Source organism: Arvicola amphibius, chromosome 1 (genome assembly GCF_903992535.2).
Source record: "Arvicola amphibius chromosome 1, mArvAmp1.2, whole genome shotgun sequence".
Classification (NCBI taxonomy): Eukaryota; Metazoa; Chordata; class Mammalia; order Rodentia; family Cricetidae; genus Arvicola; species Arvicola amphibius.
In genome coordinates, this window is record NC_052047.1 from 73,202,809 (window position 1) to 73,219,864 (window position 17,056).

The window sequence follows — 17,056 nt, forward strand, 5'->3', positions numbered from 1 at the left end:
GCCCTCTAATACTTTTTTTTGTAAAATGCAAATTCATGAAGCAATGTGATTGTTGATACTGATCAGTGGTGTTGGCTGGAGGAGGAGGGTACTGTGGGTGAGGGTAGATGAGAGAAGACCATGGGAAATAAACCCAAGTGGAGGCGTGCCAGCTGAATGGATGTGTCTGTGTGTTAACTGACATGTTGCCCAGTGTCTGGAAGAATCTTGACATAGGCATTGTAGACATTCAACTCATGTTTATAAAAGGACTGAGTGGATTGTTGAGTGAGTGCTGGCTGTGGGATGGGAACACTGGGGCCGGCCTTCTTCACTTGTAAGTAAAGATAATACTGCTCTGTGTGCCAGAAGGCATTGCTGAGCAGTGTAGCTGGAAGTTTCTCTCCCGCTCGCCAGTTCCTGAATAGGCACTCAGAGGCTTAATATTAATTACTCAGGCTTATTATTAACTGGCTCTTACAACTTAAACTAACCCATTTCTGTTATTCTATGTATTGCCACGTGGCCATGGTATTACCTCACATCTTGCTTCTCTGGAGGCTGCTGGAGTCTCCCTGACTCTGCTGTTTTTTCCCCCTGTATCTTTGCCTAGATTCCCCACCTGCCTCTATTCTGCCTCAAATCAGCTTCTTTATTAACCAATGGTAATAAAATATATTCACAACATACAGAAGGGCATCCCACATCAGATCAGAGTGTCTTCGGGCACAGAATTAAACTTGACTTTGATCAGTGCCATTATGGCCACTGGTCTACTAGAAGGGGAGAGAACTTGATATCAGATAGACTGAGTTCAGGGCTTCATGCTAGTTGAAGAATGTAGGGCATACAGCAGGATTTCTTTGAGCCTCAAAGAGGGTGAACTAATTTCTGTTTCAAAGAACAGTTGAGAAGACTAAATAGGAGGAGAGTGTAAACACATGTGATCTCCCTGGGGCCTTTCTGGGGACATGTATGTGGTGCCACATTCTGGCTCTCTTTCCCTGGTTCTAGCATAGGCTGAAGCTGGGGCTCCCTGCCTGCCACTGGGAAAGGCAGCCCCCAGGCTACTGAGAACAGCTCTTGGGAGAGACAAGCTAGTTCTGGTCTACTCACTGCCCACCTCGTAAGTAGGAATGTTTCTTTGAACCCAGGAATTGGCTAACCCTTTGGATTGAAGCATAAAAAAGCGAGGAGCAGGGGGCCAAAGTGAACACAGCTGATGCCCCCGAAGCCTGAAGACTGTTGTTCAGGGGAGATCTACATTTTCATTTCCAGCTGGAGATGTCTATAAACATAGCCAGTGTCGCCAAACACCAAGTATTACATGTGGAATCACACAGCGTGATGCTCAATAAAATCTCACCATGCAGAGAGACATGCTTGGGGATATTAAATCAAATCTCTCTCTGCTTCTTTTTCTGGCGTATAAAATTCAGCCATGTTTGAAGGCGCAATTATTTTGACATTTCACAGTTGGGTAAAGTAATGAATTTGCTTGCAATGAATGGAAACACTTACTGGTACCTGGATTTCCATGTGTTTTGCCATCCTGCATCAGATATGCTAAATGAATACAACACATGAAGTGATGTTAGAAATTAATTTTTATTTTTTATGTTTCACTCGGTTGTGTCTGTTGTTAAAGGAGCTGCCTCACTTTCCTCATTGGGGCAGACCCTGTTCTGGAGAGTAGGAGATTGGGTGGAACTGGGGGGCTCTCATCAGAGAAAGAAGGAGGTACAGTGGACCTGGATAGGCAGCTAGATCTTCTATCACACAAGGAGTTGAGCTGTTGGCGTTGTTAATGTCATTGTTGTCACAGATGTAAGTTCAGCATCATTTTTCTGTTCCTTCTGGTGTTAAATATGACAGCGGTAATCATGTCAGAGCCTGCTAGGTTCATGGAAGAGGAAGAAACCTGTCACTGGGCATCCACTTTATTGTCCTTATACCACAGATTAGTGAACTTAGGAACATAGAGCCTGAGTCATGCTTGGAAAGAGGGGTTCAAGGTCAGGGATGGAGAGGGCTGAGTGGGCAGAGTCCGTGCTGTGCAAGCATGAGGGCCTGCGTTCAGATCCCCAGCACTTACGTTGGCCGGGGCTGTGGGTGCTTGTAATCTTAGTGCTGGGAAGGGGGCAGCGACAGGTGGATCTCCAGAGCTTGCTGGGAGTAACTCTAGTCAGTTAGCCCCACACTCAGTGAAAGCTATTATCTTAGAACAAAAAGATGGAAAACCGATGGAAAAAGACACCTACTATCCACCTGGCCTCCATGTGCACCAGCATACACAGGAACACACACACACACACACACGTACGCACACATGCATGCACACTTGCATCATACAGTCACACACACACATGCACACATGTACAGACATGGGCATGCTCTTTTCCAGCTGAAGAGATGGGTGGAGACAATTGGGCTTGGGGAACAATGTGGAGATCTAGTGAGGGCTGGCAGACCTGGAAAGCCAGGGCAGATCTCTAATGGGTCTTCAGGGTCAGAAGAGGTGCATGCTCAGGTAGAAGGGATTGGAGTGAGGCTTTGAAGAAGGAAAGGGGGTTGGAGGAAGAGGGTATCCTAGAGGGCACAGGTAAGAGCTAAGCTGTTGCTAGTGTCAAGACTGCTAGGTAGTCTTGTGGAGATGCCTGGAGGGTCTGCTGTACAATGGGGACAGAGAGAGGCCAGGTGACCAGAAGCCTGGCCCTCCTTATAAGCACATTATTGTGATCTGACTAGGAAGAAGTGCAGGGCAAGGTCACCCTTTCCTCCCCTCCTTTTTATTTTCTTTCTTTGTTATGTTAAAATAAAAAATATAATGATAAATAAATTCTTTTAAAATGTCTTAGTTTGGGCAGTATACTAAGAGAACACATCCAGACCAAATAGGCTCCACCTTATCCTAGCATGAAGGTACTCTATTGCCATCCTATGTCTCCTTATGTGGTTGAGGATGGCAGTAAATTCATGATCCTCCTGCCTCAGCCTCCTAGATGCTAGGATGGCAATAGAGTACCTTCATGCTAGGATAAGGTGGAGCCTATTTGGTCTGGATGTGTTCTCTTAGTATACTGCCCAAACTAAGACATTTTAAAAGAATTTATTTATCATTATATTTTTTATTTTAAGAACTTTTACTATTTGAAAGTTAACAAGTTTAGTTAGTCATAAAAACATTCTTTGGTTTCTATAGTGACCCAGCATCTAGAAGGTACTTAGTCATGTGCTAAATGCCAAGAGTATCTGAAAGCAGAGGTGAGACTCTGACACTGGAAGAGTGTGCAGTAAGCTGAACTCACAGGGCTCTGGACAGCCAGAGAAGGGAAGGGAAGGGCAGGGTGGGGAAGGAAAGGGAAAGGTGAGGCTGAGTTTGGAGAGATGGTTAGTTAGAGAGGAGACAGAAATCCCTTGCAGAAGACATGGGTTGGGGATGGTGGGGCATGAGGAACTTGAATTATGAGTGATCAGAAGGTAGAGGTGGTCAGTAGCTGGAGAAGAATGTGGGGGCACAGCAGGGAACTTTCCAGATTTCTGTAATTGACCGGCTCTTTTTGAACTCAAGGTAGATGATAGATGGCAGCAGTAGTTGGCATATGGCTAGTACCTCCCGGGAGTCTGCTAATCTCCAGGGTGTGACCAGGTTGGGTGCTACACAGAGACCCAGAATCCAGAGCTATTAGGAAGTAGAGTGGAGGTGTGGAGACCAAGGCAAGGGAATGCCAAGGATGTTTCCAGATGTGCCTGGAGAGGGGTAGAGGATGGGGAAGTGGGCACATGCAATTCATGCTCCCACAAGAGCATCCTGGGAATGAAAGCGTGGAATGATTATAACCATGCTAGGACAATGGGCAAGAAATTCGTACAAACCAGAGTTGATGTGTATCCTTCCCAGAGAGTGTGAGAAGGACTGGTGAATGGGAATTCCTCTTACAGGGACACAGGAAAAGAGGCTGTGTTGAGGAGACAGAAGCTGAAAATGATTTCTATTTGATTAATTTAGCCCAGACAGATCTTTATTTACATTTCAGACTTAAACAGCATAGCATTAATACATAAAGAGGATATAATATTTGCACATAATGGTATGCAATTTAGCCTTTTAAAGAATGGGTTTCTGTCATTTGCACCAACATGGATGGACCTGCTAGTCATTGTGTTAAGTGAAGAAGCCAGACACTGAAAGCTAAACATTGCAAAGTCATATATGTAAAAGCTGAAACATTGATTTAGTGAAATGGGCAGTAGAATGGTGGGGACCAGAGGTTCCAGAGCTAGGGTGTCTGTCAGGGACAAAGACGCAGTTGGATATAAGGAACAACTTATGACATTTTACAACTCAGTGGAGTAACTATGTTTCTACTACTGGTTTATTCTGGGAGCCTACCACAGCCAGTTGTTTCAGAACAGCTATGTGGAGGTCTCTGAACATTCTCAGCACCAAGAAACACTAAATACCTGAAGTAATAGCTAGTAATGTCTTACGTACTTTTCTGTTGCTGTGATAAGACACCACGACCAAGGTGACTTATAGAAGAAAGTTTATTTGGGGCTTACAGTTTCAGAGGGTTCAAGTCCATGACCATGGCTGGGAACATGGCAGCAGGCAGTAATGGCACTGGAGCGTTGCTAAGTGCTCACATTGTGAGACACAACCACAAAACTGGGGAAGCTAATTGGGAATGCTATGGTTCTTTGAATGCTTAAAGTCAACCCCCAGTTACACACCTCCTCCAATGAAGGTGCATCCCCTAACCCTCCCAAATATTTCACCACCTGGGGGCTAAACACTCCAACATTTGGGTCTATGGGGTCATTCTTATACAAACCGCCACAGACAAATACCTTGATTTAGTGATTTTGCACTGTCTGGATGTGTGTAGAGAAAGGCTGTGTACTCTATGACGAGGTGTATTTACTACATACATGTTAAAAACCAAAATGTTTTAAATGGTGAGGTTGCACCTGTATCTGCTTATGCATATTGATGATTTAAGAAATATTTAGGAATTTGGATCGTTTTGAATCTTTGAAGAACTATTTTTCGGATATTGGACTGGTCAAGAGAGGACTGTTTATTAACACCTTCTCCTTCTTCTGGCAGAAAACCCTTCCCTGACTAAGGACATTCTGTGTGCTATGCTGAGTTGCAGGGGAGCTGGGATGAGGAGCCTGATCTTACCTGCTATTCAAGGAGTCACTCTGGCACATCACCACTACCAGGTTTGTCTTCTTTTATGTTTCAGAGCATTTTGCATTCTCTACGGTCCAGGCAAGGCAGTGGTGTTGGCTCAGGCAAGGTCACTCAATAGTTGCAGCTTGGTTCTGAGAACCAATGGGCCTCTGCTGTGTGGTCACAATGGGCATGAGCCCTGCAGAACTGGTAGCATGCAGATCTTGGCTGGTAGTCAGCTACGAGAGCTGCTTGGTAAAGTCTTAGGGATTTTACAAGTGGTGGCTAATCTGTTGCATCATTAAAACTCAAAACTATAGACACATATGATTAAATAAATATGTTAAGAGCAAAAGCAAAGAGTACTTGGGACACGTAACTTTCTAGTTTTTAATATATTTTTTACTGCCTCTGTCCTGAGATCATTTACATTCGTGTTATCTGTATGAGGGCAGTATTCTGCTGCTGTGTGCTTGCTGCTGAGCAGGGCTTCCTAGCTCTGTGTTTAGAAACATCATGCTTCCAGGAAGTGGGGTGTTTACAACCAGGGAACTGGCAATACTCTCAAACAGATTGTTGGTTCATTTATCTATCTGCCTAACTGTCTGTCATCTTTCTTTTTTCCTTCCTTCCTTCCTTCCTTCCTTCCTTCCTTCCTTCCTCCCTCCCTCCCTCCCTCCCTCCCTCCCTTCCTTCCTTTTTTTGATCCATTCATCTATCTCATCTGCCTGTCCGTCCATCCACCCATCCATTCATCCATCCACCTATTCGTTTGTCCCTCTGTTCATCCACACACCGACCGATCCATCCACTGACCCATTTACCACTTTATTGTCTATCACTTATTTATCATCTATGTTTTGGAAAGATAGTTTTTTATTTCTTTATTTTTTATTAGCACATATTAATTATTCATAACAATGAGTTTAATTATGACATGTTATACATGTATTTAACATACTTTATCATATTCACCCCCATTACCCTCTTCTGGCTCCTTTCCATCCCCACTGCAAATCATTTTATTTATGCAGTGTATTTTGACCATATTTTTTTCCATCCTCTGATTTCTCCCAGATCCTTCCCACTTTCTTACCCAACCAACTTCATGTTCTTTTTCTCCTTTGCACTCCTGCCGGCCTTCCCAAAATGAAAATCTAAATGAACAAAAAGTCCAATACTGCAAAAATACCCAAACCAAACAATAGAAAATAAAAGTTACAAAACCAAAAACATGGAGTCCCTTTTGTGTTGGCCAGCTATACCTGGGCATATGTCCTGTTCTGGAGTTGCATTCTGTTTGGGAAAACTGATTTTCCCCTTCCCAGCAGGTATAAATTGCAAATGGTGTGTATGGGTTAGGGAAGGGGCTTTATGTACACTTCTCCTTCTCAGTGCTAGGATTTTCTCTATTTTGACCTTGCTCAGATTTCATGTATGCTATCATATCTTATTATACTTATTCCTGTAAGTTCCATATATACATCAGTCTTCTTAGGTCTGAAAAATGCTGTTTCCTTGGAGTGCATGACATGCTGTTAAATCATTGGCCAAAAGGGTCCCAAACACCAGCATGCCTTCCCTTGATGAAGCTATTACCTTGGCAAAGTAGTTTTTAAATACTTGCTGTTCCATGTGACCTTAAGTAGCTGAGAACATTGACAAATGCCAACAATTGACAGCTGATAAGACCCTGCATGACAGTTTCCTTCCTCATTAACTTGTACAAATACTCAGGAATCCCACCCAGGTGCTCCAACTTATAGTGAATTAGAATGTGATTTTTTATATGGGGCACATTCATATAAATTAAAGGCCAGAGTCCCTGAGAAGCTGGAATCATGGCAGTATTTTTCCAGAAATAAGGTAAAGACTTGGGTTTTATCTAGGGACAGTTCTGAGTGTTTACTGTTTTTGTGGTAAAGCGACCCTTTCGTCAGAATCCAGTGTTGGGTTCTCCTGGGAATCAGAGAGACATAACTGACAGGACCATGATTGTTAGATAATACCTCAGTGATGTAGGTGGGCCTAACAGGCTGCTCTCCTGAGGAAGTGTGGGAAGGTGGTGATAGCTGTGGTCTGCCAGGGTGTGAGTCTTAAGCTTCTAGAGAAAAATGTGTGTGAAAGAGAAGCCCTGAGGAGCCCACCATATAACTGCCCTGGCAGCCCTAGAGTTTTCTTTTTTGTGTTGATTTATTTAAACAGTTCCTTTAGTTTCAGGCTGTGCACACCTTTGTTTGGAAAAGACAGACCCTCTATAATCTAAAAATTCCCAATATGTTTCAAAATCTAAAACTTGGGGTTCCAACATGACACCATACTTAAAAATACATACATGACATACCGCAGTCAAAGTACAGGTTCACTGAAGCGCTAAATAGGATGCCTTGAGACTGTGTGCATAGAGTACAGTTAGAGTAGGTTTCTAGCCTTTCTGTATCTCATAATGTGTAGCTGCTGTGTAGTGAGATGCCTTGTAGCTGCCGAAGGAGAAAGACGCTGAACCTTACTGGTAGGCCACAACCTCATGGTGATACACAGATGGAGATGTAAGAGCTGTTTAGGAATATGCCTAAGCTATTGGCCAGTGTTGCAATTAATATAGTTATTGTGTGATTATTTGGGCCTGGGCAGCTAGGAAATGAATGGGCAGTCTCCTACTACAGATATTCCACTATTCAGAAAGACCTGAATTGGAAAAACTTCTGGCTTAAGCATTATTTAGATAAGGCAAATTCAGCTGCATTACATATGGAAAAAAACACCCAAATCTCATTTTTTGAATGCTGAGAGAAGTTTATGATAATAAAATGGGCAGCACAGGCCAGATTTTGACCCCAAGACATCATTCATAGTTCAAATCAGTGTGGGTGTTTTAGGAACTCTGACTGGAAAAGAGCAGACGCCCCTGCTTCGATGGTGAAAGCACACAGTTGCTCATATCAGGACGCAAACATCTCTTAGTTTGTTTTCTGTTGCTGGGATAAACACCATGGCCAAAAACAATTTAGGGAAAGAAACAGTTTATTTGGCTTACGGGTTCATCCTCAGGGGAAACCAAGGCAGGACCCTGAACCAGAAATCCTGTGGTAAAGCTGCTTCTTGCCCTGCTCCGGGTTGCATTCAGCTCGCTTTCTGATGCACTTTTGGCCTTGGATGGTACCATCCACAGAGGGCTGTCAATTATCAGTAAAGAAAATGCTTTAGAGACATGCCCACAGGCCAGTCTGATGGAAACAATTCCTCTGTTGTGGTTCCCTCATGGTAGGAATATCAAGTTGGCAGTCTTGAGATTAGAAATTAGCTACTGCAGAGGGTCAAGGGTAGTCAGTGTGTAAATCCTTTGGAAATGTAAATCCTCTCCAGGTGATATCATTGGGCTTCTCTGTGCTAGGCTGAGGTAGGCAAAGGGTTTGATGCTATGTTTAACTGTTTGATGTCTAAGTATTCTACTGTGCGGTTTGTTTAGTACCAGCAGGGGGCTCCACCCACCAATCTGCATGATCCACAGGCGGAGAATTCTGAATGTCAAGTCTCTATCCTCTCCCTCATTGTGTTCCCAGCGCAGAAAGTAACTGTCTTGGGATAAGTAGAAACCTGGAATTAGCTTTTAAAATACATTAATGTCCACAGATTTACACTAGTGGGTTGACCAGAATCAGGGAATGTGGCTGGAATGTCAGGTTGGCTTGGGAGCTCCTGAACACTTCCTCAAGTCTAATTCTTTGGACCCAGCAGTGCCTACTCCTCTGCTTAGTGCCTGGGTGATACAGGCCTATTCACTCAGAGAAGGAGGGCTTGCGTGCCACCTTTGACACATGGTGGCTCTTCGTGCGCGCAAGGCTGTAGATTAACAAGGTCAAGTGCCAGTTTTTATGTTCGATATTTTTTACATGCAGCCGGGTCCACCTGTACTTAAAGATGTTGGAATATGTCTTTTATCACTTCCCACCACTGGAGAGGGGTGTCCACTTTATTTCTCTGAAATTCTTTCTTTGTATTTCTTAGTATTTTGTTGAACATAAGAATAACACTAGCAGTAGAAGTCTTATCTGTGCATCAGACTCATGATGAGCTGGGAGGTGTAGGCGGGCGCATACAGTGTGGAGAGGCTCTAAGAGATGAGGCGAGCTCTACCTGTGTTTTCAGAAGTGGGTCAGTGTGTCAGCCGATGCGTATTGTACCTAATATTCTTGTCTCAGCACTGCATGGTGCAAGGAGAGACCTCTATGGAGGAAGGGGGCATCACGTCTCTGACATGTTAGACCAGAGCCTCACTCTCAGGGGCAGGAGAAAGCACAGCACATGAAAGGAACATGCTAGAAATGGACAGATATACGGCCTTGCCCTCTCAGTCTTGCAGGGGTGTGCCTGCCATTTATCTCCTTCCTGCTCTCATGGGGACATTCGGGAAATAGCCGGGCCTCAGTACCCATGGCAGAGCGGTGAAGGGGAAGGAGGCTGCATCTGTGGGGATGTCAATAGTGGACTTCTAAGTGAAGCAGGGTGTCCTTTCATACTCCAGCACAAGTGTGCTCTGCCATTGCTCCGGCCAAGGCTCTGTGTGGTCCACAGTGCTGAAATCTCAATCTTCATCTCGCTGGTCTTAGTGCAGTTTTCTTTCCATTTTGGTGATTGAGTTATTTGAGTTAGCATCTCTTCTAGGTTCATGTATGTTATGCAGATGGCACAATTCTTTCACATGGCTGGATAATATTTTATAGTACATGGAAGGCTTTTTGTTTTTATCAGTTCATTTCCCAGGGGACCTTCAGGTCAATTCCCTCTCTTGCTCGCTGTGGATGATGCTGCAGTGAGCAGAAGGTGGACCGTCTCTCACATCTGCTTTTCCTTCCATTCGATACAGACCCGGGAGCAGTATTTGGCGTCATATAGTAGTTTTGAGGAACTCATATATTATATTCTTTAATGGCAGGACTACTTTTCCTGCACGGGGTCCTTTACTCCATGTCTTCAACATAATCATTCCTTGCCTTTTAAATAATAGACAGCTTAGAGGATTTGAGGATAAAATCTCGCTGCAGGTTTTACTTGCACTTCCGTGACTGGCGGTGTGAGCCTCATACACCGGCTCTCCATGCTAACCGTTTCTACATGTTTCTAGGTCCGTGGCCATTTCTTCATGTTTACACTTTATTTTTTTTTCCTATTGAATTGTGAGTGACCCAAAGGAGCTGGAAACTGGGCTCTGGAAACCTAGTGCCAGGTAACAGGATGTGTCTTGCTTTCTGTCCAGCATTGCAGAGGAAGCTGGCGGGCTCTGTTCTATTACTGCACATGCGCAGAGGAAATAGGCCTGTTCCTGACGCTTCGGGACATAACCAGAGGTCTGCGTTTACCTGAGAGCCAGCCTCACTACTGTGATCTCTGTCACCTCGTGTTTTCTAGGAAATGGAAAACATATGGTTCTCATCGGATCAGCTGGACTGTGAACGTCTTAGCGGGAGTCTTTCCAGTGCCTTGGAAGGCTTCAAAAGCAGCTTGGAAGATGCTTCTAGCCAAGGCTGCACGTGCCGGCAGCCCCTGGTGGGAGCAGTTCAGCAACACATGCACAGGTCTGTGTCGCAGGAGCTTGCGCCCTCCCTAGTATTCTCAGGCTTCAGCAAGATGCTTAAGTTACCGACTTCAGATAACATTGGTGCCACGCGGCTTTCCACAAATACACGTTTAAATGTTAAAACGCAAGAGCAACTTCTGTATCAGGTGAACTTTATAATGAGCAAGACCCTGGGTCAGGTGTTATGGTCCAGAATGTCAGTATGGTATTAAATAGTATGCGAGCAGTCAAATGTTTTCAAGTTACTTTTTTATGTTTGATTAAAACTTTTCAGTGTGTTCTGGAAGTTTGGAGCCCCGAGGAGAAGGTCAGGGGCTTTACGTTCCGCAGATAATGTAGGCACAGGGAAGTGGCCAACTTTTGGTGGCTGCACTAATTTCTCAGATACATTGTAGTCTATTTTATTTATTTCCTACATCTGCGAGAAGCCATTTATCATGCATCTTATTGCCATTGCCCTGATTCATTTGCTGGGTTGGACTGAGTGAGGACATATTGGAGCCCTGGTGTTAATGAAATTCACACACAGATGGTATCAGAGGACAGAGTGTGTCCGTTTATCAGAGGGAACCTGTGTTATCCAGCCTGGCTCCTGGAACTGAGGCAGGGTTTTTCACTCCAGCCTTGCTTCTGCTGTTTTTTCTTGTCTAATTTTAATTTTCTGTCACTTTAGGTTGATCAGAAGCCTTAAGGAGACTTGGATGACAAAGATTCCTGTTCTGATGTTTCTTAGCAATTTCACAGTCACAGAGGGTATGTGGTTTCCAAACTTGCTCGATTGAAAATCAAATTTAGTGTTTCAGCCCAGCATATTGTTAAAACAAAACGTAGAAAGGAAAGTTGTCAAAGGTTAAAGAAGAGGAGGCCTTGAATCGAGAGGGGTTGGGAGACAGAAAAGGGTTAGGACAGAGGAGAGGGAGGAGAAATGGTGGGATGTTTTAATTTAAAAAACAAAGTAAAATAAAATTTGATGTTTAATTCTAACAAATTAAAACACAAAAACAAGAGTTGTGCTATATGTTACCTAAAAGAAAACAAAACAAGACACTAACCGAACAATTTAGAACATGGCTAGTCACTGGTTTTCAGGTTTCAGAAAGATATTTCCAAGGTCCCCAGGTCCCAAAAGTCAGGCAAAAGAAAGGAATTCTGTGTTAAAGTAAGTCTCAAAACATACAGGACCCAGAGGCTACCATCGAGTAGATGAAATCACATAACCGGAAGTTCTTATTGACTTAAACAAGAAATGATCTCAGATCTCCCTAGAGGAGTAAATCTTTAATTAGTGTCTATTATAAGCTGGGCACCAGGAGGGAAACTTCTTATTTAGGTCACAGCATCAAATTTTGTTTTAAATCAATAAAACTTCTGAAAATTTACTATAAAATTTCTTTTCCTTTTGTGTGTTCTTCAGATGTAAAAGTAAAGGACTTGATGAAGAACCTCAGCAAATTAACTGAGGAGCTTCGTTCCTCCTTCCACATCTCAGATGAGACCATCCAGAGCATCTTAGAAGCCACTATTTCCCATTCAAAGGTACTGATTTCCATTGGGAAGGAACCCTCCCCACTGCATGCGCCCTAACACCTTTCTCTGCCTCCTCCTCCCTGTTCCATGGCTGGGGGAAAGGATGTCTGCACAAACGATGTAGTTAAAAGCAGAGGAGCATATGAGAACAAGCAGGGACCTGTAGGATGTCAACATCTTGTGATATAACTTGGTCACATTGCCTTCCTTTGGGACAGAAAGGATGAGGTTTCTGGCAACATTCATTTTAGTGATTTCTAACCCTAATTTATGAAGTCCATTAAGTTTGTGTATAGTTCCATATGTGTCATAAATCTCAAATCCCCAAGAAAGCTAGTTAAAAATATATAATCTGCCATGGCGGAGAGTCACTGTGTACTCTGGTCATGTGGTGTGGTCATAGTGTATGAGCAGTGCCGGGCTCAGGCTTCCTTAGTGTGGCTGAGAAGGGTTGGGTAAGGACGTGGAACGAGGAGTAGTTAAAACCCTTAGGCCATGTGTTATTTATCTCTTAACTTGCTAAGTTGGTGGAAGGGAATTGTTTATTGGTGGAGATGGGAGTGGATGGCAACCATGTTGGCCCCAGTGCTACCTGAATCTTTAGCTGATTTTTTTTAAAGACATGAATGCTTCAATTGACATTCCTATATAAATTCAATTTCATGTCAATTCCGACTAATTGGGGCTAAATGCAAGCGTAGTTAGTAGACTCATTAACAGTTAATCTAAATTAAGAAAGAAAGAGATGAAAAGCTAGAAATCCAAAATGCCAACTCTAGTATCACAAAGTTACTTATCACAAGAAAGGCGGTGTCTATTTTCGATAAAAAAAAGTGTCAATTGCATCTCATTGGATACAACGTGACCTGGAGATGTGGGGATGAAGGAGGAGGGGCGCTCCACCGAGAGCGGAGCCGCGCTGACATTTCTTCAACCAGGCAGAGTTCAGTGGGAATCGTGGCTGCTGTGGATTGAACATGGCAGTGCGGAGCATCTAACAGGAAACGGAGGCAGAGGCGGGGATATGTTTGCAGCAGTGTAAAGCTGCCTATACGAAAGTGTCACGGATAACCTCAATTTAGGAGTCTTTCAAGGTCCACATCTTCTGAAGTTCCGGCTTTGCGGCCTGCTTAAAGTCAGGCAGCCACCAGGTGTCGCTGATGTTCTTTGGTGGGAGGGACTGCGCTGCGAGCTAGTGGATTAAGCAGTGCCAATTGCAGAGGCTTCCCCCCTCCACCCCGCCCCCCGCTCCGATCTATGTACATTTCTCTGCATCTCCATAAACCACTGTGGTCACCTAAATAGATGGATCCACGGGTGATTGGACAGGGACTAAACAAATGCATTCTCATTGTTCAAACACATATGTACACATGTCCAAGTCATCACACGTGTCCACAGCTGCTTAGCAGGTAACACGTTGGGCTCTGTTTTCTTCTAGAGCCTCAGGTTGATGGCCACTTTTTGTCTGTTGTCCCGTCTCCTTTTGTTTGTCCCTGGCTTTCTTCCTCATAGCCTCAGTTTGCAAATTAGTCAGTTTACAAATTATTCATCACATTGATCTCATTCCATGCTGCGGGTGACTTACAAGGTACATTTGTTTTCAGTGCTGGGTCTCTTGGAATGTTTTAAAACCCCTGTGCTTGCTTTTCCTTTTGTCCACTCAAGATGGTCCCATGCATCAAGCGTAGTTGTTAGACGATGTACCTCAAGGCGTTGCTCTAAGGAGCCAGCCTTCTGTTAGGAGAGCTCATTGAATACGCCATGCTAATAGTGTAAATAAAGGCAATGGAAAACCCTGTGATATACGTGTCACACAGTGATGGGGATAGGCAACGACAGGAAACCTGACTGGGCGGGGACATTGGAGATGCAGCCAGAACACTTTGAGCCATAATACTGGAAGTATCAAAGTGCCGAAGGAGGCAAGGGCAGGCTGTCGAGTTGATGCCTGGCTGCTTTCCCTTCCTTGCCAGGTTTCATGTGGGCAGTTCCCTCCTTTTCTTGAACATGGGCACCTGTCATCAAAACCCAGCATCCCATCACTAATTGAGAAAATGCCTTCTAGCTGAATCTCACGGAAGTATTTCCTTAGCTGAGGCTCCTTCTTTCCTCTCTGGTGACTCTAGCTTGTGTTGAGTTGACACCCGAAACCAGCCAGTACAGCATTCAGACCACAGATCAGCAGAGGCAGTGGTCTAGTTCTACTGTGACTGCATTGCTGTGTGTGTGCCCTTGCTGCTCACAAAAAGACCGAGCAGGGCTCCTCCCTCCTGCTCACATTTTATCCGTACCCCAGTGCATACAGTTATTAGCGGGGCCACAGCAGAGCCATGTTCTCGGCCCTGCTCTTGACCCATGTCCCCTAGGGTGCAAGCTCTTGCTGACGATGGCGAGTGCTTCTCGTGTGGATCTTCACTAGATTAGGTTTAAATCAAACAGATGTTCGTGTGACTGAATCTATCTGCCCTGAGTGGTCCCTGGTCTTCCTGCAGATTTCCACCTAAAACATGGACATGTACAAAACATGTCAGAAACGCAGTGTCTTTGTCCCTGAGAGAGCGAGTCTGAGCAAAGCCTGCTGCACACTGTATGGAAACAGCACGTGTTCCTAACCCAGCAGCAGCGTTTCCTTAGCTTTATACTCCTCGCCTGCAGCTTTCCAACCGGAAAAGCAGGCATAATAATACTTACCAAGGATAAATAACAAAAATGGAAAACCACACAAAGGCGTGTCAACCAACCTACCACAAGCTCCTGCCCTTGGGTGGTGTCGTGGGGTCTTGGTGGGATCTTCTTTATTTGGTAAGTGAGGTGCCCAGAATTTCAAGACAAACAGTTTTATCCTCGAGCAAATTCTAAGAACTAACGCTTAGTTCTAAGAGCTGGCACCGCTGAATGATACACTGCTGAGAGGTGGGGACAGAGGCTCTCGGCAAGTATGGGATTACTCTCATGGGACCAGCTTGGGTTCCAGCCCACCCAGAGCTGGGAGCAGCTCCTTTGCAGTTGAGGGCGAGCGTCTTGATGCACGTTGCCACCCTGCAAAGTGCTAGCCTGGAGCCGATAACTTACAGAACTGGGCAAATGTGGCAAAGAAAGCCAGGTTAGTGCCCACACCACACCCTCTGGGATCCCTGGGAACTTCCGAGCACATCTGGAAACAGCTGTGAAGAAATGCATCTGTTCCAACTGCCTTATTCAGAAGAGCCTTCTGCTTAGCCACACGTGTAGCTGAAATTATTCTAAATGTCCCTGTCAGGGTAGGGTTTTTTTTTTTTTAAAATGAGAATTATATTAAACAATCAGATTTCATTTAAGGTGGATTCCTCTCCTTGGCATGGCAAGCCTCATCTAAATCATTCAGGACCTTAAGAGAAAAGCTGCTGAGGTCCCCCGAACACAAGGGGGTGCAGCCTTTGGGTGCTTTTTAAACTTGAGCTACAGCAGTACCTCCTCTTTGGGAGCTCAGCATCTGGCCCACTACATAGATTGTTCTAGCAAGTCCCCAGAATGCCTGAGCCAACTTCTCCAAAATAAATCTTGTCTGTCTTCCTTCCTTCCTTCCTTCCTTCCTTCCTTCCTTCCTTCCTTCCTTCCTTCCTTCCTTCCTTCCTTCCTTTTGTTCCCTTCCGTTTCTTTCTTTTTTTTTTAATGCGTGTGTGTGCACATGCATACAGGTATGTGAGTTCAAGTGTGAATGGAGGCCAGGGGGAAATACTGGCATCATTCTCTACCGTCTAAATTGAGGCAACATTTCTCTTGGAAGCCATAGCTTGCTGATTCAGCTAGTCTGACTAGCTAGCTTAGTTTTGGGATATCTTGTCTCTAGTCACTCTCCCCCCGCACCCATCCTCCTGGTTCTAGGCTTATAGGTAGGCTATTATGGCTATGTTCTATTTAGATACTGGGGTTTGAAGAACAAACTTCCTTCCTCATGTTTGTTCGGAACATGTTTTATCTGGCTAGCTGTCTCTTCAGCTCCTCAGTCCAGGTTTCCAGATGAAGTCCCCTCTCTGTGTCTCTGTCTCTTATTTTTAGTCTCTCTGGGGATCCCTGACTGATAGATAGACTGTACTGTCTCTTAATGAGTTTGTAGTGCATGGAAGCACCAAGTGCGCTTTCTTTGACTACAAGGCTTCTTTTTTTAAAAAATTTTTTTTTGTTGATTTTTACTGAGCTCTACATTTTCCTCTGCTACCCTCCCTGCCTCTCCCCTCCCGTTCAACCCTCCCCAAAGGTCCCCATGCTTCTAATTTACTCAAGAGATCTTGTCTTTTTCTACTTCCCATGTAGATTAGATCTATGCATGTCCCTCTTAGGGTCCTTATTGTTGTCTAAGTTCTCTGGGATTGTGATTTGTGGGCTGGTTTTCTTTGCTTTATGTTTAAAAACCACTTATGAGTGAGTACATATGATAATTGTCTTGCTGGGTCTGGGTTACCTCACTCAAAATGATGTTTTCTAGCTCCATCCGTTTGCCTGACTTCAAGGCTTCTTATTGTCACATGATTAGGGGGTCACACAATGAGTGTCAGCTTGGGTATATTTCAGCAGCCGTACCCAGGGTAGTATAAATGTGCAATAGGTGTCTGGTTGCTTGTGTTTTGTTCTCTTTGTAATTTTGTTACAAGCTCAGTGACTGAAAGAGGACCCTCAGTGAGGAGGCCCCTGAGTCCTTGTGTCATGGAATACCAACGGTGTATGAAACAGATGGAGTCTGTCTTCAGGGCCTCCTTCAGAGCTTGGATGCTTTTATTTGCTAAGGAACCCACGAAAAGCTTGGAAATCTC

The 17,056-nt window shown here is 44.4% G+C and overlaps 1 protein-coding gene across 1 annotated transcript in view; it reads left to right on the forward strand.

The window, feature by feature from the left end:
• Abca13 (ATP binding cassette subfamily A member 13) overlaps positions 1–17,056 on the forward strand; it is a 395,665-nt gene that overhangs the window by 86,286 nt on the left and 292,323 nt on the right. Inside the window, 4 exon segments of the mRNA XM_038325545.1 lie at positions 5,090–5,208; positions 10,568–10,734; positions 11,410–11,489; positions 12,151–12,272. Of these exon segments, the coding sequence (XP_038181473.1) occupies positions 5,090–5,208; positions 10,568–10,734; positions 11,410–11,489; positions 12,151–12,272 (488 nt within the window).